Source organism: Symphalangus syndactylus, chromosome 1 (assembly GCF_028878055.3).
Source record: "Symphalangus syndactylus isolate Jambi chromosome 1, NHGRI_mSymSyn1-v2.1_pri, whole genome shotgun sequence".
Lineage (NCBI taxonomy): Eukaryota > Metazoa > Chordata > Mammalia > Primates > Hylobatidae > Symphalangus > Symphalangus syndactylus.
In genome coordinates, this window is record NC_072423.2 from 87927684 (window position 1) to 87955068 (window position 27385).

The 27385-nt window shown below is 45.6% G+C and overlaps 1 protein-coding gene and 5 non-coding genes across 6 annotated transcripts in view; 2 read left to right on the top strand and 4 right to left on the bottom strand.

Annotated features, from left to right (window-relative positions):
* Positions 1 to 4116: 4116 nt before the first annotated feature.
* TRNAK-UUU (transfer RNA lysine (anticodon UUU)) lies at positions 4117 to 4189 on the top strand. The gene has a single exon. It is a non-coding gene; the product is annotated as a tRNA-Lys (tRNA).
* Positions 4190 to 5191: 1002 nt separating this feature from the next.
* On the bottom strand, positions 5192 to 5264 carry TRNAF-GAA (transfer RNA phenylalanine (anticodon GAA)). The gene has a single exon. It is a non-coding gene; the product is annotated as a tRNA-Phe (tRNA).
* A 1227-nt stretch (positions 5265 to 6491) lies between these two features.
* LOC129461494 (U7 small nuclear RNA) lies at positions 6492 to 6551 on the top strand. The gene has a single exon (XR_008650572.1). It is a non-coding gene; the product is annotated as a U7 small nuclear RNA (small nuclear RNA).
* Positions 6552 to 8043: 1492 nt separating this feature from the next.
* TRNAK-UUU (transfer RNA lysine (anticodon UUU)) lies at positions 8044 to 8116 on the bottom strand. Its single transcript has one exon. It is a non-coding gene; the product is annotated as a tRNA-Lys (tRNA).
* Positions 8117 to 13979: 5863 nt separating this feature from the next.
* Positions 13980 to 14052, bottom strand: TRNAF-GAA (transfer RNA phenylalanine (anticodon GAA)). The gene has a single exon. It is a non-coding gene; the product is annotated as a tRNA-Phe (tRNA).
* Positions 14053 to 22430: 8378 nt separating this feature from the next.
* The window catches only part of OSBP (oxysterol binding protein), a 40683-nt gene continuing 35728 nt past the window's right edge, over positions 22431 to 27385 (bottom strand). Inside the window, exons 12-14 of the mRNA XM_055271208.2 lie at positions 26198 to 26379; positions 24852 to 25072; positions 22431 to 24766 (exon numbers count right to left, since the gene is read on the bottom strand). Of these exons, the coding sequence (XP_055127183.1) occupies positions 24624 to 24766; positions 24852 to 25072; positions 26198 to 26379 (546 nt within the window). The 3' untranslated portion in view covers positions 22431 to 24623. The remainder of the gene's footprint in view (positions 24767 to 24851; positions 25073 to 26197; positions 26380 to 27385) is intronic.

Below are 27385 nucleotides of genomic sequence, written 5' to 3' on the forward strand. Positions count from 1 at the left end.
TGGGCGACAGAGCGAGACTCCGTCTCAAAAAAAAAAAAAAAAACCTTTTTTCCTAATCCTTGGCAATCCATTTTGCAATCTTAGGCGTCCAGATAACAATAACTATAGTTAATATCATTTTGCCAGAAAACTCAAATATGGCGACAGCTTCACAGTCTATGGTTTGAAAAATAGAAAGAAAACGTCTGAAAAAAGAGAAAACATCTGGGTTCAGCTATATGGGAGTGAGGGAGCACAGAGCAAGAGGCACATTGTGCTGCAAAAACGTTCACTCCGAGTCGACAGTTTATTTCTTGAGATCCTATTACGTGCCAAGTACTGTTTTAAACACTGGGGTTGTGGTGATGCAGGTTTGTTGTTGTTGCTGTTGTTGTTTTCTTTTAAAGCAAAACAAAAAATACAAGAGCCTTACCATCAAGACCACTGCCCAATGTCACTTACATGACAAAGTGACAGAAGAAAAACATGGTTTAAAAACAAGCACACAGCCGGGCACGGTGGCTGACGCCTGTAATCCCAGCACTTCGGGAGGACGAGGCGGGTAGATCACCTGAGGTCAGGAGTTTGAGACAAGCCTGGCCAACATGGCGAAACTCTCCGTCTCTTCTAAAAATACAAAAATTAGCCGGGCACGGTGGCGCGTATCTGTAATCCCAGCTACTAGGAGGGCTGAGGCAGGAGGATCGCTTGAACCTGGGAGGCGCAGGTTGCAGTAAGCCGAGATGGTGCCACTGCACTCCAGCCTGGGCAACAGAGAGAGACTTCGTCTCCAAAAAAAAAAAAAGCAGACAGGCTTCGTGCGGTGGCTCACGCCTGCAATCCCAGCGCTTTGGGAGGCCAAGGCAGGAGGATTGCTTGAGTCCAGGGGTTTGAGACCAGCTTGGGCAAGAACGTGAGACACTGTCTCTATTTTTAAAAACTTTTTTTAATTAAAAATAAATAAAAACAACTGGACAAATTGGAGAATTTGAGAGACAGCGAAATGTACTACAGAGAAAATAAAACAAGGCAGCCCAACAGAATGGCTTTTTTCAGGACAAACTTATTCCATTTGATTATGAAAATCATCGTCCTTGACAGAAATGTTCTTCCTCTCTCTCTACCAAACAAAAACTTCCAAGGACGAATTCTGACCCTCCTCCTCCACTAAAAGCCTTTCCTGCCCAATCACCCTCATTCAATTCTCCATTCTTTCATTCAAGGACAGTTTTTGAGAGCTTTCAGTGAGGCACTGACCCAGGGATTGCAGATATACAGAGAGTTCCTGTCCTCACAGCAGAAACATTCTAGGAGGAAAACAGATTCGTTAAACAGGTGTTTAAGGTAGGTTGTAGTGGGCACAGCAACAGAGACAGGCTCAGAGCCCAGTTCCTAACCCTGTCTGGAAAGGATCAAGCAGGGATCTCTGGGGCAACTCCTGAACCCTGTCTGTAAAGATCAGCCAGAACCTTCCAAAAACAAACAAACAAACAAACAAACAAACAAACCACTGTGGAGTGCTAAATGAAATACTAACAGTTCCCTATGTTGTTGTTGTTTGTTTGTTCGTTTTGACAGAGTCTTGCTCTGCCGCCCAGGCTGAAGTGCAGTGGCGCCATCTCTACTCATTGCACCCTTCACCTCACTGCAACCTCCGCCTCCCGGGTTCAAGCGATTCTCTTGTTCCAGCCTCCCGAGTAGCTAGGATTACCGGCACGTGCCACCACGTTCAGCTAATTTTTGTATTTTTTGTAGAGGTGGGATTTCGCCATTTTGGTCAGGCTTCTCTCGAACTCGTGGCCTCAAGCGATTCGCTCGCCTCAGCCTCTCAAAATGTTGGGATTACGGGTGTGAGCCACCGCGCCTGGCCTACTTCCCTGTGTTAAGCAGTCCATTACCATACAGTTAACACTTGATACAGTTAAGAATTTGAGACTTTTGGTCTGTGTTTGGTGCCTATCAAGCTGGTCTGTCCTAAAACAGGAAACGCATCTTCATGCTCTTATTCATTCAAAGCTGTACTCAGTAACCAGTACTACTCAGTTACTGTACTCAGTTACTCAGTGTACCTGGCACTTTTGTAAGAAGTAGAGGTTCACCGGGCGCGGTGGCTCACGCCTATAATCCCAGCACTTTGGGAGACCGACGCGGGTGGATCACGAGGTCAGGAGTTCCAGACCAGCCTGGCTAGCATGGTGAAACCCCGTCTCTACTAAAAATACAAAAATTAGCCGGGCATGGTGGCATGCGCCTTTAATCCTGGCTACTAAGGAGGCCGAGGAAGGAGAATAGCTTGACCTCAGGAGGCGGAGGTTGCAGTGAGCTGAGATTGCGCCACTGCACTCCAGCCTGGGCGACAGAGCGAGACTCTGTCTCAAAAAAAAAAAAAAAGAAAAAAGAAAAGAAGTGGAGGTTCAGAGGTTTGGAAAGAAACAGGCCAAAGGCTCGTAACCCCGTGGGACTGACCTCACGAGGCACAGGCACCTCCTTTCCAAGGGGTCTGGTTTTAGTTTTCTTCCTTGAGCCGAGACTTGCCATCAGATGCCTAGGTATCCACATCTTCATTTGTGAAAACTGTACCTGTCAAAGTTGTGATTTTTCAATACCAACAACTCCCATCCAAAACAATGAGGCATGGAGGGGGAAGTGTGTGATTTAACCCTTCTCTTCTGGCTCTTTGTAGAAAAACTTCAAAGGAAGCTTTGATCTAAGGTGCCACCTCTGCCATCCCAGAAGCATGGAATATTTTATTAATAACAAATCATATTTTTCCCAGCACTTTGGGAGGCCGAGGCAGGCGGATCATGTGAAGTCAAGAGTTCCAGACCAGCCTGGCCAACATGTAGACACCAACCCCGTGTCTACTAAAAATACAAAAATTAGCCAGGCATGGTGGCGGGAGCCTGTAGTCCCAGCTACTCGGGAGGCTGAGGCGGGAGAATCGCTTGAACACGAGAGGAGGCGGTTGCAGTAAGCCGAGGTCACACCATTGCACTTCAGCCTGGGCGACAAAAGAAAGAAAGAAAAGAAAAGAAAAGGAAGGAAGGAAGGAAGGAAGGAAGGAAGGAAGGAAGGAAGGAAGGAAGGAAATTAAGAAAGAAAGAAAGGGAAAGGAAGGAAGGAAGGAAGGAAGGAAGGAAGGAAGGAAGGAAGGAAGGAGAAAAGAAAAAGAAAATAATGAAAACGTCCTCTCACAGGCTTCATTGCCATTCCTCAAAATGTAGCCATTTTATCAGGTTGTTTTCTATCTTTTTAGACCTTCCATGTGTATGCAAACTTATATATGTTTATATAAGTTCATATACCTAAATCCTTTCATTTCTTTTTGAGACGGAGTCTCGCTCTGTCGCCCAGGCTGGAGTGCAGTGGCTCGATCTCCGCTCACTGCAAGCTCCGCTCCTGGGTTCACGCCATTCTCCTGCCTCAGCCTCCCGAGTAGCTGGGACTACAGGCGCCCGCCACCATGCCAGGCTAATTTTTTTTTTTTTTTTTTTTTTTTGTATTTTTTAGTAGAGACCGGGTTTCACCGTGTTAGCCAGGACAGTCTTGAGCTCCTGACCTCATGATCCGCCCGCCTTGGCCTCCCAAAGTGCTGGGATTACAGGCGTGAGCCACCGCGCCCAGCTGAATTCTCTTTCAAGGGATCCAGTGCTTTAAGAAATGAGATGGTAAAGAAGTTATGAAGACACAGGTCGAACTTGCTTAGTTCCGAGAGTGCGGTATGCACTCAACAAATGTCTAATCGATTATTGGAAACCTAATTTTTCATCACTGCTTCTCCCACAAGAAGCTCTAGGACTGACTCCTCAAAGACCAAAACTGGAATTAGAAATCCCGCTGTTTACCCGGAGGCCCGGTCAAATGTCTTAAATCTGGGAGGATTCCTCCTGGGAAATTCCCTTTAGGGCGCGGGGCAGGTCAGGAAGGCGGTTACTTTTTGGGTCTTTATCGTCTATGATGGGAGAAAAAGAGAAATGAAGACTCCATTTTGCTGAACGCCTGCTCAATATCAATTTTGCCGGTTCACCTCTCAAGAAATCAGCAAAAAGACTCGGAATTGTAATCGCGGAGGGAAAGAATGGGCCACGTGGCCTACTTTCCTATGGATAGACTAGGCAAACGCGTTTTTTTTCAAGGGCCCGGATAGCTCAGTCGGTAGAGCATCAGACTTTTAATCTGAGGGTCCAGGGTTCAAGTCCCTGTTCGGGCGGATGCTGTTTTAGTTTCCAATACAAATGGATTTGGGCGAGGCTGCGCGAAAGGAACGTTATGTGAAACCTGCTTGGGTTGCCCCCTCCTTGAGGGAAACCAAAACTTGCTAGTGGGTTTTTGCCGGAAAAAGTGAAACGTGTGGAAAATGCCAAGAAACTTTCTCTTCCAACCGCAGGCTTTTCTTTTCCAACCTTTATACGTTGCTTTGTCTTAGGATATTTTTTCTTTTAAATTGTATTTATTTTATACTCAAAACAGATCAATAAACACATCGTCAGAGTCACAATAGTAATATTCTTGGCAAGAATTTTGCAGCTTTTGGCACCGAGGAATGTTTTCAGGCACTTTTTATTAAAAGTGCGATGAGGAAACTGAGATTCAAGAAATATTTCAGATGAAGACACGTGAAGACGCAAGATGCCTACATCTCCAACTGGACGCTGTCCTTCACCAGATTCTTAATGCTCTGGTGAGCCCCTGACTTGTGTCTCTTGCGGTAAAGACTAATGCTTTTGAACACTGTCCTCATGTCTGTCGTCGATGAGAAAACGTGCAGCCCCAGAGAGCTGACTACACTGGTGATCAAACCCAAGACCTTCCGCCTGTGGAACAGGCGTGTTGACTACCTCAGTAAAAAATCTTGTGCCACATATTGCCATTTAACATCCAATAGTATAAATAGGGTGATTACGGAACTGGGAAGAAATCATTCTACGACTTCTGATTCCTTTGAGAGGCTTAAGTTCATCATGCATCCTCATAATGACTTTGACTTCTGATTTCTCGAGAAGTTTATTCTTTGCATCCTTATAATACCTTACTAAATACTTCGTCTCATTAGTTTGTGCCCGCTTAAGAGACAAGGAGAACAGCCGTCTCTGGGTGTGTATGGCGTAGGTGCAAACGTGCAAGGGGACTGGGGAGGGAGGCGAGCCTCCAGAGAGGCTAAGAAATGGATTATAGCCCTGTCTGTTCAAAGGGGTTGAGCCAACAAAAGCTCTGCCGAAACCCGGGATCGAACCAGGGACCTTTAGATCTTCAGTCTAACGCTCTCCCAACTGAGCTATTTCGGCAAAGACATGAGAAGATTCCGCCCTGTCAAGGAAATTTAAAAGAAAAAAAAAAAGAAACTGGGCGTGGTGGCTCAAGTCTGTAATGCCAGTGCTTTGGGAGGCCGAGGCAGGTGGATTACCTGAGCTCGGGAGTTCGAGACCAGCCTGGCCAACACGGTGAAACCCCGTCTCTACTAAAAATACAAAAAAAAATTAGCCGGGCGTGGTGGCGCGCCCCTGTAATCCCAGCTACTCAGGAGGCTGAGGCGGCAGCATCGCTTGAACCTGGGAGGCGGAGGTTGCAGTGAGCCGAGATGGCGCCATTGCACTCCAACCTGGGCGAGGAGAGCGAAACTCCGTCTCAAAAAAAAAAAGAATAATAATAATAATAATCCTGTTTCCTCCCACTTCCAGGCTTTTAGTTCTTCATTTCACCTTCCAAACTGTACTATTTTTAGCCCTGAGGTTTTAAGAGCAATCAGTGAGAAAATTAATTCCTTTCATGTGAGGAAACTTTCGCGTTCTGCCTTTTCCCAGGCCACATTGTGTTGTCTTCCTCATGCTTTCTCTCTTCCCAGGGCCCTAATGAGAGTAAGAACCGCCCCTTTCTAAGAACCTACTGTGTGTCCAGCAGGGATCTACAGCATTGCATTCAATTCCGTCCTCCCCCACGCCTGCCTTTAATTGATATGATAATATACAAAATTTTAAATGAATAACAAATGTGCCACCAATCACCCCGAACTATTTGGGAGGCTCCAAAGCATCAAAGGCTGAACACCATGGCTGGAGAGGGAATGAACTGGAGGAGGGAAAGGAGGAAAGACTGGGGGAACCCAGAACTCTCCACCCTTGTCCTCTCGCTACAGCCTGGTCTGTTCTTGCTCATTCAGAAACTGGTTGGAGTAAAGAGATTCCCCTTTTCGAGATCGCCAAAAATGGAATTGATCGCTTTCGAAGGGACTCCTTCAGGAAGAAGGAGAAAAATTCGAGAAACTTACCTGTTTCTCTCCCTGGAATGCCTTCTGACCCCTGTGATTTACTTTCCTCAATAAAGAAGCTCGCCTCGCCCACCCAGCCCACTCTTCCTAGGAGCAGCGAGGATCGCTGTCCCTTTAGCACATACCAATCAACTCATCTGAATGTGGGCATATTGGGCACATATTTCTTTGTAATGGTTCCTTTCCTATTACAGTATGTATCTGTTGTTTCATCCTTAGACTGAAAGCTCTTTAAGAATTATGGTAACAGTGTTACAGCTCTTTCAGAATTTGTTTAGCAGGTTTTCTGGTTTTCACAGGAAAATAAAATAAAAACAATAATTATAATAATGGCTGCCGTGTTTTGAATGCTTGCTTTTAGGCTATTAAGCACAGTACATGCATTGGTCTCCCATTTAATCATCAGAAGCTTATGAGATGGAAGCTATTATTCTTTCTCCTGGGGAGGCTGAGCTTTAGAGAGCAGGAGGTAATGTTGGGATCTGTGTGGCCCACGGTAGAGCATTCCTGTGGGCAGGGTGAAGGCCCTGCCTCACGACTGGGTTCTGTCGCCATCCTGGCCTTTCCCCACTAATCAGGACGCACTGGGCACCACAGTCCACCAGCTAAGAGGGCAGCCTCTTATACGTTCAGCCCACATCCCCATCCTGTCAATGAGGAGATCAAGACCGACTTTCTTCTGTTGCCTGGCTGAAGTCAGGAAGGTTCCATCATTAGCCAAGCAAGGGATGCAACTGGTCCCTTCACCTCACAGGGAAAATTAGCTCACCTTGATGACCTTACATTCTAAAAACCTCTGCAGGAGCCGGATGTTTCCCCCACACCCCACCTTTTTTTTTTTCTTTTTTTTCTTTGAGACAGAGTCTCGCACTGTCGCCCGAGCTGGAATGCAGTGGCGCCGTTTCGGCTCACTGCAACCTCCGCCTCCCGGGTTCAAGCGATTCTCCTTCCTCAGCCTCCCTAGTAGCTGGGATTACAGGCGCCGGCCACCACGCCCAGCTAATTTTTTTGTATTTTTACTAGAGACGGAGCTTCACCATGTTGGCCAAGCTGGTCTCGAACTCCTGACGTTGTGATTCGCCCACCTCGGTCTCCCAAAGTGCTAGGATTGCCTGTTTCCCTTTTTAATTTGTAGTAGGGGAGCACTAACATTTCATTTTTCCCATTTCAGTCCCTTGAATACGCTCTCTCTTACACACCCTCTTTCTCCTACCAACAGAAGCTGCTGTCTCCACCTCAACTTCTTCCTGTGTTCAGATCACAGATCACACTTTTGAGAGGGGAGTCAGGGGTGGATTTGACCTGGTTTAACGAGGGGAACGGCTCAGTTTGGGGCTTCAGTTTCTAGATGATCATCACTTCCTTTTTATAGTACAGAAAACTGTTTCCTCAGGTAGTAAGGAGGGCTGGGAAGGTATAGGATCCCAGCCATATTCCTCAGGCACCCAATAGGAGAGAACCCAAGAGGGAGGGTTAGCAGGAGCCGTCACAGGGGAGCGAAGAGGGGCTGTCACTGGGGGGTCCTGGTCCTTTGATATATCCGCTGTTGGGATACAGCAGCCCGGCAGGTGACTACAGAATAATCTGCCTATTTCAGCCCCCAAAGCGATGGATTAGAAGTTTCCCGTATACCTCTGCACAAAGGCCTATCCCCATAGAGGGCCCAGGCTTACCCTCCGAGAAGTGATTGGGGTCGCAGTTTACACAATCCATGACTTTATTCCCTAATTTTGCAGTGGGTAAACAAACAAAAGATCCTAAAATTGGTTCTCATTCTTTTAATGAAGAAAAACTAACGCCGCCCGAACAGGGACTTGAACCCTGGACCCTCAGATTAAAAGTCTGATGCTCTACCGACTGAGCTATCCGGGCTCACAGTGACAAGGTTGCTTCCATTAGTGAAGACTGTGTTACCATTATGCCGTGAACTAATGTGCAAAGCGGTGAACGAGTTCCTGGCCTCTTCCTTTGTGTGTGATCCAATCCAATTCCGATGCAGAAATCCGGCGAGGAATGGGAGGAGGGGAAGTCGAGTATGGGGAGGAAGGGTGATTAGCTTGTTATTTGGCAGCTGAATACAGATTCGTTAAATAAAGCACGTTCTCCTTATATTTAGAGACTGCGTGGCAAACGTGAACCCTCAGTTCTGCCAAACCGCGCAGGGGAGAGAAAAAGCCGCCCACGAATTGAACTGTCTGCACCGCCTACGCGTATCTTAGCCCTGAACCCAAAGCGCATCCGGTCGGAAACCACAGTTCAGTGGTTAAAGACATCAGGCTGCCCCTTCCGAGGAGACGCCACTTCCTGATTCCTTGCCCCCATCCCAGGTGCCCACCTCAAAAAAGTAGCGCGAAGCAGATTAGCTGAAAAGAGATGACGGGTGGTAGCCACAGCTCGCCGGCGATCCGGTGAGCGCGCCGCGGGCCCACCCCGCCCCCACGGCCCCGGCCTCGACGCACGCGCAGCTCCGTCGCAGCTCGGGAGCCGACCCGCCCCTCCCACTTCTCCCCTCTACACGCAGCTGTTTTCTTCTGACAGATCCCATCAACAACTTTCAGTCCTCTAGGCCTCGTACGTGCGGTCCCATCGCTAGCTGAAATGTCACCTTTCTTTCAACTCCTTTCCCCTCGTTACCTCCAACCACCTATAGAGAAGGAAAAATAATCTTCCCTCTACCAGTTTGAGTTCTCAGCTGGGACTCCTGTAACAACAGACAGAATGAAGAGAAAAACAAACAGAAGTGTATTAACATGTGCATTTCATATATACATGGGACATACCCAGGGAATGAGTAATTCCAAAGGTGTGGCTGAGAACTCCATTTTATACAGCATCGTGAACAAAGAACAATACGTTTTTGGAGAAGTGACAACACAAAGGAAAAGGACCTTAAAGGCCGGGCGCGGTGGCTCACGCCTGTAATCCCAGCACTTTGGGAGGCCGAGGCGGGCGGATCACCTGAGGTCAGGAGTTCGAGACCAGCCTGACCAACATGTGGTGAAACCCCCGTCTCTACTAAGAACACAAAAATAAGCCGGGCGTGGTGGCGCGCGCCTGTAATCCCAGCTACTCAGGAGGCTGAGGCAGGAGAATCGCTTGAACTCGGAGGCAGAGGTTGCAGTGAGCCGAGATCGCGCCACTGCACTCCAGCCTGCGCGACAGAGACAGACTCTGTCCCAAAAAAAGGCAAAAAGAAAGGACCTTGGGTCTCCAGGGACAGCAAATTGTGGGAAAGCAAATATATGGGAAATTAATGGTAGATAAAGACAGGTTCCTGAAACTTGTTAAATATACTCCTCTGGTCCCCTCTGGTCCGGTCTCCAAGCTGTTAAGGATCTAAAGTTGTCTTAGGTTATCAACCTTTGTCCTTCCTGGTAGAGAAAGGAGGAGGAACGACTTTTTAAATGTATAACCTGCTTTTAGGCAGATAGGGAGAGGCTATGGAGCTTTATTTTAATAAGCTTCTTCCCAATTGCCTTTAGCGCAAAATAATGCTTAGGCCGGAGTGTCATATTTTGGGGTGATACATACTGCTACCCTTTACACCTTTGAGAAGGCAGCTTGGCCAAAGCAGTGGTTCACGCCTGTAATTCCAGTGCTTTGGAGGCTGAGGCGGGCCAATCACTTGAGGTCAGGAGTTTGAGACTAGCCTGGCCAACATGGTGAAACCTGGTCTCTACCAAAAAATACAAAAATTAGCCGAGTGCGGTGGTGCGCACCCGTAGTCCCAGCTACTCGGGAGGCTGAGGCAGGAGAATCGCTTGAACCCGGGAAACGGAGGTTGCAGTGAGCCGAGATGGCCTTTAATCAATGCTTTAATAGAGAAATATGCAAGACCTTTGGTAACCCAGAGAAATGACTAGAAGGAAGGCAGAGTAGCACCTGGCAGGGGGGGAAAGGCATTAGAACTGTGCCTTGAAAGGTGAGTAGGAGTGTGCAGGCATGCAGGAAATGTGATCCGGCCAGAAATACCGTGTCTTCTTCTCTGAGCTTGAATTCCAAATGCTTCTCACCAGGATTCCCCCTCTCCTCTTCAGGCTGAAAACAGACAGGGCTTGCCTTTTTAGGGCAAAGGCTAGGCCCAACATTTCCTAGGAAGATGCCTCCCACTTTTGGTCCCAAGGTGGTTGGCTTTTGCTCAGAGCAATAGTAACAATCTCATTCTTCACTCTTACCTGTGTATAAGTAACACTTTAAAGCATGCTGTCAGGTTCTCCAAAGAAACAGAACCAGGAGGACAGAGACAGATAGAAATAGAGGTAGAGAAAGATTATTTTAAGAGCTTGGTTCACACATTGTGGGGGTCAGCAAACCCAAAACCTGTAGGGCAGACTAACGGTTTGAAAATTCAGATAAGAGTTAAGGTTGCCATCTTGAGTTTAAATTCAGCAGGGCAGGCCAGGTGCAGTGGTTGATGCCTGTAATCCCAACACTTTCGGAGACCGAGGCGGGTGGATGACCTGAGGTCAGGAGTTCCAGACCAGCCTGGCCAACATGGTAAAACCCGGTCGCTACTAAAAATACAAAAATTAGCCGGGCGTAGTGGTGCACACCTGTAGTCGAGCTACTCAGGAGGCTGAGGCAGGAGAATCTCTGGAACCCAGGAGGCAGAGGTTGCAGTGAGCCCAGATGGCGCCACTGCACTCCAGCCTGGGCGACAGAGCAGGACTCCGTCTCAAAAAAATTAAATAAATAAATAAATTCAGCAGGGCAGTAAGCTGGAAACTCAGGAAGGCAGGTTTTCTATACCAAAGTTTTTTTTGTTTGTTTGTTTTTGTTTGAGATGGAGTCTTGCTCTGTTGTCCAGGCTGGAGTGCAGTGGCTCGATCTTGGCTCACTGCAACCTCCGCCTCCCAGGTTCAAGCGATTCTTCTGTCTCAGTCTCCCAAGTAGCTAGGATTACAGGCATGTGCCACCATGCCCGGCTAATTTTTGTATTTTTAGTAGAGACGGGGTTTCTCCATGTTGGCCAGGCTGGTCTGGAACTCCTGACCTCAGATGATCTGCCCGCCTCGGCCTCCCAAAATGCTGGGATTACAGGCATAAGCCACCGCGCCTGGCCTATAGCAAAGTTTTTAGGAGAATTCCTTCTTCTTCAGAAACTCCAGTCTTTGCTCTTAAAGGCTTCAGCTGATTTAATGAGGCACATTATGAAGGGTGATCTTCTTTACCTGGAGTCTACTGATTTAAACGTTAATCACATGTAAAAAATACCTTCAGACTCATACCTGTAGTCTCAGCACTTTGAAAAGCCGAGGCAGGCGGATCACTTGAGCTCCGGAGTTCGAGACCAGCCTGGGAAACATGGCGACACCCCGTCTCTATACCAAAAATACAAAAAATTAACCGGACGTAATGGTGCGTACCTGTGGTCCCAGCTACTAGGGAGGCTGAGGCCAAAGAATGGCTTGAGGCCCAGGAGGCCAAGACTGCAGTGAACTGTGATGGCACCACTGCACCCCACCCCTGGGCAACAGAACAAGACCCTGTCTCAAAAGAAACAAACAAACAAACAAACCAAAAACACCTTCCTAGTAACATCTAGAATGGCGTTCGACCAAACCTCATGCAAAGTTTAATTCTCTAGTCTATTAGATGATCACTTGGGGTTTCTTCTTATTGATCACCATTGGATTTTCAAGAGCCCCTCATCAAAATACATCTTTCCACCCAAGAACTCAATGATTTTGGGGGTGAAGCCCCATATCAGCTAGCATATTGGCAAACATTAACAGAAAGGGGAGAGGGGTATAAACAGGCCTACAAACTATATGCCTGGCTTCATTTTGCCTTTTACCACACTGTGAGTTCTTAGAATGTGACACATGGATCTCCTTCCTCTCCCTCCATGGTCCAGCCTGGCTAAAAAGAAGGCACTCCCTAAGTGTGTTGTTCATGTTGTTCCATTGCCTTGCCTTGAGTGGAGTGGCTCATCTTTTTTTTTTTTTTTTTTTTTTTTTTTTTTTTTTTTTTTTTTTTTTTTTTTTGAGACGGAGTCTCGCTCTGTCGCCCAGGCTGGAGTGCAGTGGCGCAATTTCGGCTCACTGCAAGCTCTGCCTCCCGGGTTCACGCCATTCTCCTGCCTCAGCCTCTCTGAGTAGCTGGGACTACAGGCGCCCGCCACCACGCCCGGCTAATTTTTTTTTTTTTGTATTTTTAGTAGAGACGGGGTTTCACCGTGGTCTCGATCTCCTGACCTCGTGATCCGTCCGCCTCGGCCTCCCAAAGTGCTGGGATTACAAGCGTGAGCCACCGCGCCCGGCTTTTTTTTTTTTTTTGACACGGAATTTCGCTCTTGTTGCCCAGGCTGGAGCGCAGTGGCGTAATCTCAGCTCACGGCAACCTCTGCCTCCTGGGTTCGAGCGATTCTCCGATTCTCCCGCCTCAGCCTCCTGAGTCGCTGGGATGACAGGCATGCGCCACCATGCCTGGTTAATTTTGTATTTTTAGTAGAGACGGGATTTCTCCATTTTGGTCAGGCTGGTCTTGAACTCCCGACCTCAGGTGATCCGCCCGCCTCAGCCTCCCAAAGTGCTGGGATTACAGGTGTGCGCCACCACGCCCGGCTGTGGTTCATCATCTTAATGAGGCTTTCTACCGGAATTCAATCCATATCCTCTGAGTTCCACTGACCTCCGCCCCCATGCCGGACAAGCATGGACAACTCTGGAAGCCTAGAAACCGGTTTCAGTGGCTCGTGCCTGTAATCCCAACACTTTGGGAGGCTCAGGCGGGAGGATGACCTGAGGTCAGGAGTTCGGGACCAGCCTGGCCAACATGGTGAAACCCTGTCTCTACTAAAAGTACAAAAATTAGCCGGGCACCTGTAATCCCAGCTACACCGGAGGCTGAGGCAGGAGAATCACTTGAACCCGGGAGGTGGAGGTTACAGTGAGCCGAGATCACGCCACTGCACTTCAGCATGGGAGCAAGACTCTATCTTAAAAAAAGAAAAAAAGAAAAAAGAAAAGAAAAGGAAAAAGAAAAAAAAATTAATTGGACGTACTATATTTGGTCTTCTAACCCTAGTGTAGATTTAAACCAGAAAGGGCTTCCGATCTCTGTCTCCCGCCCCACCTAAGAGCTGTTCTAGGGTCCTTGTTATTGTTTTTGTTTTCTTTTTTAAAGACAGAGTTTCACCGTGTTGGCCAGGCTGGTCTCAAACTCCTGACCTCAAGTAATCCGTCCGCCTCGACTTCCCAAAATGCTGGGATTACAGCCGTGAGCCACCGCGCCCGGCCCCGGACCTTGTTATGGTTTAAAAAGCTGGACAAAGCCCGTGCGCCGAACGCTTTCGAGGACTTCTTTGGCCAAGAGGGGGCCCGGGCTGTCACCATTCCCGGTGAGCCCGCGACCAAGCAGGCGGCGGAGGCGGCGCAGGCCGAGAGCTCCCGCCCCTCTGACCCTGAGAGAAAGGTCACAGCGCCCACGGCTGCCTAGGACCCGAAAGAAGAGAAGCTGGGTGCGGGGGGACAGGGTTGCTCAAGAAAGTGAGCTATGCGCAGTGCTCCGGGAGAGCTCGTCTCAAACCAGGTCCGAAGTGAGGGCAGAGGCGTAACTTCGTACTGAGCAGTTTAAAATGTAGGACATATGTCCCCAGTATTCCCTCCCAGAGGAAAATGCCGATAAGTTTTCCCTTAACTGCCCCAGCCTGAGTGAGAACCCACAGGGTGTTGACCCTGTTAACTGTGCAGAAATCACATGTAGTGATGACTAACGCCTAAAACAGAAGCGCTGCCGAAACCCGGGATCGAACCAGGGACCTTTAGATCTTCAGTCTAACGCTCTCCCAGCTGAGCTATTTCGGCTGTCCTAGAACACTTTTTTTCTTTTTTTCTACATAATTATAATAAAATAGTATTTGTTCCATGGTAACAAAATCATATGGATTCAGCTAGAGGTAGGCATTTTACAAATGTTACAAAGGTGATAAGGGAAGGTGATAAGGCAAGGCCCTTGTTTACAAACTAGAAGTGATAAATCACTTTTCTCAGGGTTTGTTGTTGTTGTTGTTGTTGTAAGTTCCCTGCAATTTGCTTTTTTCATTTAAAAACATATTATGGAGTTTTTTCATGGCAGTTATGTAGACCTGTCGTGCTTTTTAATCCACGTTCGCCAGTATTGGATTGTATGGTTATAACATGATCTATGTAATCAAACTGACAACTATTGGCTTTTTTACCTTTTTCTATATCTCATTATTAAAAACAATACTGTCATAAATTTTAAAAATATACTTGTTCTTGTGCAAAGGCGGATTTTGCAAGGTAGATATATACAAACATTGTGATTTTTACAGATATCTTCAGATTGAAATCCTGGATACATAGAAGAGGTAAGGAAGGCCATTTGTAAAGGCTTCAAATGTAGCCTTTCAATGCTACCTCCACATGAGGTAAACATAGAGTCACTGTACAGTATTTGTTAAAAGCACTGATTTGCTAAACGTAGCATTAAAAATATACCTCAGTTTTTGGAATGCCATCTTGGCATTTTTCATTTTTAAATATATATAGTCAAAAAAAACAAGAATTAAGTCAGGCTTCCCTCAAACTCTAAGAAGCAAGCTGTGGTTTAATAATATCTCTAATATGCTGATTTTATTCCTCCTCCACCTCCCATTTCATAATTTTCATCTCTTGCATTTATTCACTTAAAAATGTTTTAGCCAGACGCGGTGTCTCTGGGAGGCCGAGGCGGGCAGATCACCTGAGGTCGGGAGTTCAAGACCAGCCTGACCAACATGGAGAAACCCCGTCTCTACTAAAAATACAAACTTAGCCGGGCGTGGTGGCGCATGCCTGTCATCCCAGCTACTTGGGAGGCTGAAGCAGGAGAATCGCTTGAACCCGGGAGGTGGAGGTTGCGGTGGGCCGAGATTGTTCCATTGCACTCCAGCCTGAGCAACAAGAGCAAAACTCCATCTCAAAAAAAAAAAAAAAAAGTTTTATATAAACTCCATAAGGCTGTTAGAATAATTCAACGCTTCATATTCACTTGCTTCATAAATAAGGAGCCAGCATGGGCTCATTATAATTTGAAATAAAAACATGACCTTAGTTTAGAATTTATAAACAATAGGCTTAAAATGGAGGATGAGTATAGACTGTCGTTCTCAAGAAAGATTAAGAAAAGAGTACATCTGAAATGAGATGTTTGTGGCTGTCACGCCTAAACTAGGTGACTTTACAGTTTTTTCAGACTCAAGAGCCTATCATTTGTTTAGCTTAAATTTCACCCTTTTGGTTTCCCTGGGTAGTTGAAGTAGGAAAAATTCTAAAATGATCCACAAAACACCCTCCCAGCCCCACAAAACCCTGCATAATCCCTGGGACTATGAAATTCACCCTATTAATTTATAACATGTTATTAGGTGATATTATATAGTACAGCTTACTCTAAAATATGTGATTATCTGGGTGAGCCTGACCAATCACTTGAACCCTTTAAAAGCAGAGAGTTTTCTCTAGCTGGTTGCAGAAAGGAGTCAGAGACTCAAAACACAAGACTTGAAGATGAAGGGGACCATGTGGCAAAAACATGTGGGCGGTCTCTAGAAGTTGAGGGTGGTTCTCAGCAGACAGCCAGCAAGGAAATTTGTCTTCAGTTCTACAACTGCAGGAAACCTAAGTTGGCCAAGAGCAAGAATGAGCTTGGAAGCAGTTTTCCCCTCAGTTCCTCCAGATGAGAACTCAAGCTGGTCAACTCCTTGATTTCAGCCTTGTGACACCCTGAGTAGAGAACCCAGTCACATCATGTGGGACTTCTCATCTTCAGATGAATGGATACACCGTGAATGGATAGAACAGGTGTTGTTTTAAGCTACTGGTTATAGTAATTAGTTATGCAGCTATGGAAAATTAATACCGTAGTATAGACTTACCATAGGCTAGGTATATTAATGACAAATAGTGGACTTAAGTCCTTTTCTGGTCACTTACTTGCCTGTTCTTGAGTCACTTACTTGTCTATGCTCAAGTCGGTTTCTAGGTATATAATGACAAAGAGTGGATTTAAGTCCTTTTCTGGTCACTTACTTGCCTATGTTCTTGAGTCATTTACTTTTCTATGCTTAAGTCAGTTTCTTTTCTTTTTTCTTTTTTTCATTTTCTTTTTGTTTTCTTTTTTTTTTTTTTTTGAGACAGAGTCTTGCTTTGCTGCCCAGGCTGGAGTGCAGTGGCACGATCTTGGCTCACTGCAACCTCCGCCTTCCGAATTCAAGAGATTCTCCTGCCTCATACTCCCGAGTAGCTGGGACTACCGGCACCCACCACCACGCCCGGCTTGCTTGCTTATTTATTTATTTATTTATTTATTTATTTATTGAGACAGAGTCTCGCTCTGCTGCCCAGGCTGGAGTGAAGTGGCATGATCTCGGCTCACTGCAACCTCTGCCTCCTGGGTTCAAGTGATTCTTCTGTCTCAGCCTCCCGAGTAGCTGGGACTACAAGCGTGTGCTACCATGCCCAGCTAATTTTTGTATTTTTAGTAGAGATGGGATTTCACCATATTGGCCAGGCTGGTTTCGAACTCCTGACCTCGTGATCCCCGCCCTCCTCAGCTTCCCAATGTGCTAGGATTACAGGCGTGAGCCACCACACCCGGCCCCAGCTAATTTTTGTATTTTGAGTAGAGATGGGGTTTCGCCACACTTGCCAGGCTGGTCTCAAACTCCTGACCTCAGGTGATCCACCCTCCTCAGCCTCCCAAAGTGCTGGGATTACAGGCATGACCCTTGCACCTGGTCCCAGTGTGATAACACACACACACACATACATACATATATATAATTTATATATACATATATGTGTATATATATAAAAAAAGATACACACACACACACACATACACACATATATATGTAAAATACCTGGACCCCATCTGCAGATATTCTGATCCAATTAGGGCTAGGGCAATTGTGTGTGTGTGTGTGTGTGTGTGTGTGTGTGTCTAAAATTGCCCTAGCCCGTAACTGAATTAGAATCTCTGCAGATGGGGTCAAGATATTACATGTGTTTTTAAGTTGGCCAGTTGATTTTATGTGCAGGCTCTCTCAGTCTCTCATTCCTCGGTTCTCACAAAAATGCCACTATCACATGTTAAGACCCATTTTCTACAATTGCTTACTTGACCTCTGAACAGGCACATCTTACAAAGCATGTCTAAAAATCAACCTGTTGGGTGCAGTGGCTCACACATGTAATCACAGCAGTTTGGAAGGCCGAGGTGGGAGAATTGCCTGAGGCCAGGAGCTTGAGACCATCCTGGGCAACATTGTGAGACCCCATTTCTACAAAAAATAAAAAATAAGCTGGGCGTAGTGGCACACACCTGTAGTTCCAGCTACTAGAGAGGCTGAGGCAGGAGGACTACTTGAGCCCAGGAGTTGGAGGCTGCAGTGAGCTATGATCATGCCACTACACTACAACCTAGGCAACCCAGTGAGACCCTATCTCTAAAAAAATTAAAAATGAACCTAACTTTCCTTCTAAACTTGTTTATCTTACTACCATCTTCCATCTAGTTTTCCTAAGTCAGAAAAATAAGAATTCCTTCTTCCCTCTGCCCTCCATTTTATGGGAAAGCCATGAAATGCTTTCATTCTACTTCATCCTTTCTGGAATCCCTCCATTTCTCATCTTCGTATCCTCTCCAACCTCCTTTTTTTCTTTTTTTTTTCTTTTTTTTTTGAGAGGGAGCTCTTAACCCAGGCTGGAGTACAGTGGCACGATCTCGGCTCACTGCAACCTCTGCCTCCTGGGTTCAGGTGATTCTCTTGCCCCAGCCTCCAGAGTATCTGGGAATACAGGCACCCGCCACCATGCCTGGCTAATTTTTTTGTATTTTTAGTAGAGATGGAGTTTTGCCACGTTGGCCAGGCTGGTCTGGAACTCCTGACTTCAGGTGATCCGCCCGCCTCGGCCTTCCAAAGTGCTGGGATTACAGGCATAAGCCACCGCACCCGGCCCCTCTCCAATCATTTTCCACCCTGCTTAAGAATGTTTCACTAGGTCTCTAGTTGAAAACAAAAATCCAGGCTCTTGGGCCAAATGCGGTGGCTCAAGCCTATATTCCCAGCACTTTGGGAGACTGAGGCAGGCAGATCACCTGAGGTCAGGAGTTCGAGACCAGCCTGGCTAACATGGTGAAACCCTGTTTTTACTAAAAATGCAAAAAATTAGCCGGGCCTGGTGGCACAGGCCTGTAATCCCAGCTACTCGGGAGACTGAGGCAGGAGAATTGCTTGAACCTGGAAGGGGCAGGTTGCAGCGAGCCTAGATCGTGCCACTGCACACTCCAGCCTGGAAGCCTGGGTGACAGGGCCAGACGCCATCTCAAAAAAAAAAAAAAAAAAAAAAAAAAAAGAAAAGAAAAGCAAAGAAAAAAAACCCAGGCTTTTTTTCCCCTTTAAATATAAACAGAGACCAGGGGCCGGGCGCGGTGGTTCACGCTTGTAATCCCAGCACTTTGGGAGGCCGAGGCGGGCGGATCACGAGGTCAGGAGATTGAGACCACGGTGAAACCCCGTCTCTACTAAAAATACCAAAAATTAGCCGGGCGTGGTGGCGGGCGCCTGTAGTCCCAGCTACTCGGAGAGGCTGAGGCAGGAGAATGGCGTGAACCCGGGAGGCGGAGCTTGCAGTGAGCCGAGATTGCGCCACTGCACTCCAGCCTGGGCAACAGAGTGAGACTCCGTCTCAAAAAAAAAAAAAAAACAAAAAAAAAAAAACAAAAACAGAGAGCCAGGATCTCACCATGTTACCCAGGCTGATCTGGAACTCCTGGGCTCAAGGGATCCTCCTGCCTTGGCCTCTCAAAATGTTAGAATTGCAGGCAGGAGCTACATGGCTTCTCCATAGGGTATGGAAAGCCTTCTATAACTTGGGGCTAACCTTTCTCCAGCAGCATATCTCAGTGCTCTCTCTTTGACCCTAAACACAAGCTATTCATGCAGTCATCTGAACTCAGAATGCTTTGGCCTTGCATTTCATCTTCCTCCATGCAGCATTTTTGACATTGCCCTTCTCCTAAACCCTATGTAACCTGCAACTCTCAGCTCACATACATTCTCCTAGTTCTGGAAGTCTTCTCAGACATGTCTCTATCCCCTCCCTCCTAATTCACTACAGAATAGTTGTCCCTACAGTGCTTTTACACCACTTATAAAACTGGATTGCAATTGCCTGTTTACGCTCTTTCTTGCTATTTGTATCCCCAATGTATGTCACGTAACAGGCTAGAGTAAATGTGGAATTAATAATTAATTAAAAAATCTCTAGCCATATCTCAGGACCAACTCTTTCTTTAGCAACCTCTAATGTCACCTGGTCAGACTTAGATGTGACCTCTGCAATACTCTTTGTAGAAGATCTGAAACCTTCAGCTTTTTGCCTTTAAAGAAGCCTCGTCTGGCTACCCTGTCTCCTTCCCCTGAGGGATCAATGTGAGCAGGAGAGTTTAGCCAAAAATTATGAGGATAGTTTAACCACAAATTATGAGCTTTGGAAGGGAGCGCCATGAAAGGCTTCGGATGCTTCCCACTGGGTACAGTAGAGTACTTGGTAAAAGTTTTTTTTTTTTTTTTTTCACTCTGTTGTCCAGGCTGGAGTGCAATGGCGTGATCTCGGCTCACTGCAACCTCCACCTCACAGGTTCAAGTGATTCTCCCACCTCAGCCTCCCAAGTAGCTGGGATTACAGGCACCTGCCACCATGCCCAGCTAATTTTTGTATTTTTAGTAGAGTTGGGGTTTCACCATGTTGGCCAGGCTGGTCTGGAATTCCTGATCTCAAGTGATCCTCCCACCTTGGCCTCCCAAAAATCTGGGATTATGAGCCACCCTGCCTGGCCATAAGTTTTATAAACTTTTAGAAGCAAGTTATAATAAATTTTGATAACAATCTTAGAGTTGCACAAAATATACAACTATAGTGAATGAATTGCAAAGATTTTCTATACCTCCTTTTAGGACAATACTGTAGGTTGGTTCTCAATTATCTTGCTGAAAGTAGAGCAGACCCTTAAATGTATAGGTTTAACATTTTTGTGCAAATTCAGAGGTCCCCAACAAATAATTTATCATTTTGCTGAGTTATAATTTTCAATCATGACTGAGCATGGTAGACCCCTCAAGATCCACATCCTAGCCCATCATGTCACATTAAAGGATGCAATGAGGGGTCGGACACAGAGGCTCACATCTGTAACCCCAGCACTTCAAGAGGCCGAGGTGGGAGAATCGCTTGAGCCCAGGAGTTCAAGAACAGCCTGGGCAATATAGTGAGACCTCCATCTTAAAAAATAAAAATAAGAATAATAAAGGATTCAGTGAGGGATCGTTAAATGTTTCAGCTACATTTGATTGTCCCTAATGCAGTACATTGTATGCCATGGTAGTATTCAAGATTGCAGGATACAGCTCTCACAAATGTCAGGGGTCTACTGCAGTGATTCTTTAGCTTGCCGGAAAAAAACCTTTGCTGAAACTTAATATCAAATCCAGCCAATGGGAGTCAGGCAAATGACTTGAACACTTAGTGGCCTTCCTAAGAACCAGGCTAGAAAATCATCCCTGACATCAGAGCCAACTTTGCAGACATGAGGGCCTTGATCAATCAAGGAGCCTGTAGACTGAATTTCAGGGATGCTCCTTTCTTTACATACAGCCTTAAAAGAAATGGTGCTGCAGGGCGTGGTGGCTCACGCCTGTAATTCCAGCACTTTGGGAGGCTGAGGCAGGTGAATCACAAGGTCAGGAGTTCGAGACCAGCCTGGCCAACATGGTGAAATGCCATCTCTACTAAAAATACAAAAAATTAGCTGGGCGTGGTGGCATGCGCCTGTAATCCCAGCTACTCGGGAGGCTGAGGCAGGAGAATTGCTTGAACCTGGGAGGCACAGGTTGCAGTGAGCTGAGATCACGACACTGCACTCCAGCCTGGGTGACAGTGTGAGACTCCACCTCAAAAAAAAAAAAAAAAAAAAAAAAAAGAAATGGTGCTATCAACATTAATTAGCTTCTGGAAATGGAAATGTGCATTTATGCATGATGTGATACAATCCAGGAGGAAAGTACTTAATTATCAGCTGCCTTCCAACCCAGAGTTTCTTCCAGAGCACAGGACTGTAGAGGTCACAAACTCAACCCAGCTTTGAATTCCAACACTGTGACTAACTGACCAGCTACATGACCTTGAGTGAATTTATTTAAATTGTTTCCTTCATCTTCAAAATGATTGCAACATTTTCTTCTTAAAATTGTTATGTACAAGCCAGAGAATAGTCAGAATTCCTATTTCAGCACCCTGTACATGGAGGCAGATGCTCAGCAAATGTGAGGTCCCTCCCATGGGCAGGAATTGTGCTTGCTCTGATCTCAGCCCCCGCCAGGACCATAGGTTACTTTGCCTATCCCCTCCCTCAACCTGAACTTTCCAGTGAAAACTTATACAAACATGTCCACTGTCATTAGTTTTCTCAAAGGTCTTCAAATCAAAACTCAATTGCTTGTTTCAAAAACAGAATTTGAGGCCAAGTTCAGTGGCTCACACCTGTAATCCCAGCACTTTGGGAGGCAGAGGCTGGTGGATTGCTTGAACCCAGGAATTCAAGACCAGCCTGGGCAACATGGCAAAACCCTGTCTCTACTAAAAATTTAAAAATTAGCTGGTTCTGGTGGCATGCACCTGTGGTCCCAGCTACTTGGGGAGCTGAGGTGGGAAGAATCGCTTGAGCCCAGCAGGCGGATGTTACGGTGAGCTGTCATGCCACTGCCCTCCAGCCTGGGTGACAGAGTGAGACCCTGTCTCAAACAAAAAACAGAATTTGAATTCCTACATAAAACAGCCAACAATCTGAGAATCTAAATGGACAAGATAAATTAAATTTACAGGGAAAATTTTTGAAGTGGAGCATACCCAGTACCCAAAACACTAAAAACGATTCCCCTGTACTAAGGTGAGATGTTGATAACTGTTAATTTCAGCAGCAGGGGCTGTTAAAACTACTCCTCTGCTCATGGCCCTCTGGAGTGGCGGTGAACAGCTTTTCTTTCCATTTCTCACGAAGACCAGGACTTCTGGGCTCTCAGATTCTTGAGCAGAACAAATTACCATTGGACCAGTTCTCCTTCACCTCCCCAACACCACTTCCTGCCTAGCAGCAGAAGTGAATCAGACAAACAATATGACTTTTAAAAAATTATTTAATTTAGTAGTTTTTTTTTTTTTGGAAAAAAAGCAATAAGGCAAAAAAACTGAAAATATATATAGTTGTGTTTTGTTTTCATGTGACTTTATTCCACCTGAAAGATTCTAAACTTCTTCCATTAGCGGGAATCTGATTGGGGATCAAGCCAGAAATGTAGTGCAGATGGTGAAGGAAGAAAAGGGGATAAAGCAGAGAAGTCCAATTTAGTTGGAGAATTCTCACTCTATCCAAAGCCCCCGATGAGGTCACTGCTTTTATGAGCCTCCTTGAAAGAAGCCTTGACATAACCCCTGGCTTATTTTGGGAATAAGGTTCTTAGGAAGAAATTCCCCAGCAGTCAAAGTCACTCCTCTCCCATGTTTATCACAACTAGGAAGGAAGGGATAGGGGAAGGAATAAAAGTACTAATTTACCCAGTAAAACCAATTTCCCCATAGGGATGGCTTCCTTTGGAATGATATTTCACCCCAGGACCCACGCTGGCTGAGGCTCAGCAGTTAAGGAACAAAAACAAAAAATACTAACAAAAAGCATACAAGGAAGGCACCTCAATTTGTGATCCTCAACCAAGGGTGGGTTGCACAGGGGTGATATTTCTCAACAAGACAACAAAAACAAATACTGAACAAACAGAGAAGGAAGCCAGGGCCCCACAGGAGCAATTATCTGATCCACCCCCACATGACAGTAGTGCTTTAAGCCCCACATCCTAGGAAGAAAGTTCTTTTGGGATTTAGCCTATGCGCCGGACAGAGCAGAATTAAATTGGAAGTTGCCCTCCGGACTTTCTATCCACACTCTTCCTAAAAAGAGAAAGAAAAGAGGCAGGAAAGAGGTTAGGATTTCATTTTCAAGAGTCAGCTAATTAGAAGAGCAGAGTTTAGACAGCAGTAGGCACCCCATGATACAAACCATGGACAAAGTCCCTGTTTAGTAACTGCCAGACATGATCCTGCTCAGGTTTTGAATCTCTCTGCCCATAAAAGATGGAGAGCAGAGGAGTGCCATCCACATCAACACGTGTCCAAGTGAGAGTCTCAGGCAGACAAGGGATATCAAAAAACAAGATTCTTAATGGGAAGAAAATCAAACCAAAAAATTAGATTTTTCTCTACATATATATAATATACAGATATTTAACACATTCCAGAGGTGGCTCCAGTCCTTGGGGCTTGAGAGATGGTGAAAACTTTTGTTCCAGATTAACTTCTGCTCTCAAATTCTGAAGTATATCAGAATGGGACAGGCAATGTTTTGCTCCACACTGGGGCACAGACCCAAAATGGTACTGTGCCAGGAGAAAGAAGAGAAGCCAGAAAGACAATGAAGGATGGCATTGAGGGGGGTTGGGAAAGCAAAAGTGGCTAGTAGTCTTTTTCCATCCTGCCTGTGTTCTCAGAAGCTCTCCGCCTGAGGAAGTCCATAAAACCCCTTTGTGAGGAGAATGCACCCCTCTTACCAACGACCAAAGTAGTCTTCAGTTGCTATTAAAGATGATGGAGAACAACAGAGGGGTGTTTGATGCAGGTAAAAACAGAAACTTCCAAGAATGTAACTCTGAATATCCCAGCCCTATAGAACAATCTCTCTCACAGGTGTTCCAATATCGCAGTTATCTCCGCGTGGACACTCCATTAAACCGACCCTGCATGTGAACACACTCGATGATGTTATACCTAAGCTCCACTGCAACCATTCACGATGCCTCCATTGGTAAGTCTTATGTGTTTCTTTTTAAGGGAACTTCTAAATTTGGCTCTTGCTTTGAACAGCACCAAAATGCCCCTGAATCATAATCTTACGCAGATCTTGGCTGAGCAGGATACTACAAGGGGAGGGTGAGTGACATCATCTTAAATGGGGGCAGAGGGAGAAAGAAGAGCCAAGAATACTTGACTTTGTGGATGTGGAATAACACTAACCTTCGGCCACTAAACCTCTCCCTTACAGACATAGTATCTCGTATGTCGATTTCAGTTTCAATCAGCTAAGGCAACCAGCCAATCACCACCACTGGTATCTCCTTTTGGTGACTGATTTGGAAAAAATGATTGGTCAAGAGAGACAAACTTGAGGAAAGCACTTGGTAAGAGAGTCACAATTGTCAGCTTTCCCACACATCCTCTGTCCTCTTCTCCATTAGATGCTCCTCTTTTTTGTTACTGCCATTTCAGAAAATGTCCGGGCATGAGCTCCAGTCCTGTTTTTCTTTACACTCCCAGTATTCTCCCCTATAAATATGGGTTAACTCCTTGGTAACAGGGTCCTTCTTCCGCTCAAACCACAGTGCCTTATAGGGATCATATGGTGTGCCTAAAAGGAAAAGAGAGGAAAGAAAAAAATTAGTGCTGGCATTCTCCATGCATCAAGAAAGAAGAGCAGAAGGGAAGTTCATTACCATCCTCTGTGGCTTTCATAGCTTCCGCTTCTCTCTTCTTTCTGGAAAGTCTTTGTTTTTCCTCCAGGCGCTGCTTCTCCGCATTTGCTTCATCCCAGCGCCCATTTTCCATTAGTCTCTGGTCAGGTCGTAACCGGCTGTCTGTGGGGGCGGTGCCACTTTCCCAAGCATTGAGAGTCAGAGCAAGCTCTGAGAAGTAGTACATGTTTTCTGCATTCTTCCTAAAAGTAGAAGATAAGAAAAAGAAATGGTAATCCCAGAGCCGAGACCCTATTTAAAAAGCAACAACTAAGTACACTGCCAAGGCCACATCACCAAGGCTGTTCTACAAAAACAAGATCTGTGAAAAGGATCTAGGACCATGTCACATTGCCCTAACTAAAGGAGACAAATTGGATCCCTCCCCATCCCCTCCCCGGCATCACTCAGTTCCATAGTCTTCTGGTGTTGTGTGGTGCCCAGCTGAAATTATCTACGTTCATTAGAAAGAAGGAAACATTCTACTGAATGAAAATTCCTCACTCCTGTTTCCTTAGTTTTCTTTTCAACTCTCTCTGGGATTATCTTGGCTATCACTGCAAACTGACTGTATTAGATGATGACAGGAAATAAGTGACCTCCATCTTGTTTCCAAAGTCCTATACATTGTCTCAGGGATCTTTCTTTTCTGCTGGGCTTTTTTTTCTTCTTCTTATTTATTTATTTATTTAGACAGTCTCACTCTGTCGCCTAGGCTGGAATGCAGTGGCATGACCTCAGCTCACTGCAACCTCAAACTTCTGGGCTCAAGTCATCCTCATGCCTCAGCCTCCCAAGTAGCTGGGATTATGGGTGCGCACCATCATATGTGGCTAATTTTTGTATTTTTAGTAGAGATGGGGTTTCACCATGTTGGCCAGGCTGGTCTTGAACTCCTAATCACAAGTGATCCATCTGCCCTGGCCTCCCAAAGTGCTGGGATTACAGGCGTGAGCCACCGCACCTGGCTGCTGATGGGCCTTTAGGCTAAATTGTTAACAGGTGGTAGGCACCTTCCTTCTCTAGCCACTTTTGAACAGTTTTGCTCTAAATAGTAGAAAAATATCCTTCTGAATCACAATCCAAAGGACCTTTAGAAAGCACAAAGTATTTTTTGTCAGACATAGTTTGGTTTGAACTTCCTTAAAATAAGCATGCTACAAGTCAAATCATACAATGACAACCTTCTGTTACTCTCTCCAAAGGTCTCAATTTCCCTTGCTCAATTCCTCACATACTTAAGTGAGAGGGCAGGCAGAAATGCCTTCAATATTGCTCCACAGTCAAGGTCAAAGTGGTATCTGGGCAGCATGCATGCTGATACTCACGGTAAAGGATTCCTTTTCCACAGCATGACCCTGCTTTCCTCTGCTTCATGGCCTCTCTGCCGAGCATCACCCCCATTTTCCCCAGTTACTGGCTGTACTTTGAAACATTCCATTTTCTCATCCCATGTCCCCAGAAGAGCAAAGTGGACTTTTCCTGATGGATCTGTCACTTCCCCCGTCACCTGCAAGGGTAGAGAACAGGGCTTGGCTATATAGAATTCATTGTGAATTAGCTTACCTGACTATACTGGAAGTCCTAGGATAAATACTGGTTAGATCCTGTTATAACAAACACCAGGGAGTCATCCAAATTATTATTATTATTAGAGATGGGATCTTGCTCTGTTGCCCAGGCTGGAGTACACTGATGCAATCATAGCTCACTGTGGCCTCCAACTCTAGGACTCAAGTGATGTCTCACCTCAGCCACTCGAGTAGCTAGAACTACAGGTATGTGCCACCACATCTGGCTAAGTCTTTAATTTTTTTTTGTAGAGAAAGGGTCTTACTATGTTGCCCAGGCAGGTCTTGAACTCCTTGGCTCAAGCAATCCTCTTATCTCCATCTCCCAAAGTGTTAGGATTATAGGCATAAGCCACCATGCCTGGCCTCAAATTATTTTGTTGTATTTTTTTTCTGCTACTTGAAATAACTGAGCCATGACTTGGGGATTTCATTATCATTTTTTGTTATATGGGGATTTTTGGTAAACTTTTAGTTTTTATTTTTGTGAGTACATAGTAGGTGTATATATTTATAATTTGCATTTATCCTTTGTGTTGCAAACAATTCAATTATACTCTTTTAGTTATTTTAAAACGTACAATTATTTTTGACCATAGTCATCCTGTTGTGCCAGCAAATACTAGACTTTATTCTTTCTATTTTTTTGTACCCATTAACTATCCCCACTTCTTGCTCTGTCCCCTCCCCTCACTACCCTTCCCAGGGACTTTTGTATCAAAGATACATGTAGAAAAAGCATCTGACTGGTACTCAGAATTATATTTTCTTCTCTCAAGAAATTCACAGGGACCTATAAACAGATTTAAATCCCCAGCTATTCTTCAGTCTCCCACAGAAACTCATGACACAAATCATTATGGTGGTATCACACAACTCCCCCTCAAACTTCTCAGTGATCAAACCCCTTTTTTCTGAAATCTTTTATTAGTCCTTCCTCTGTGT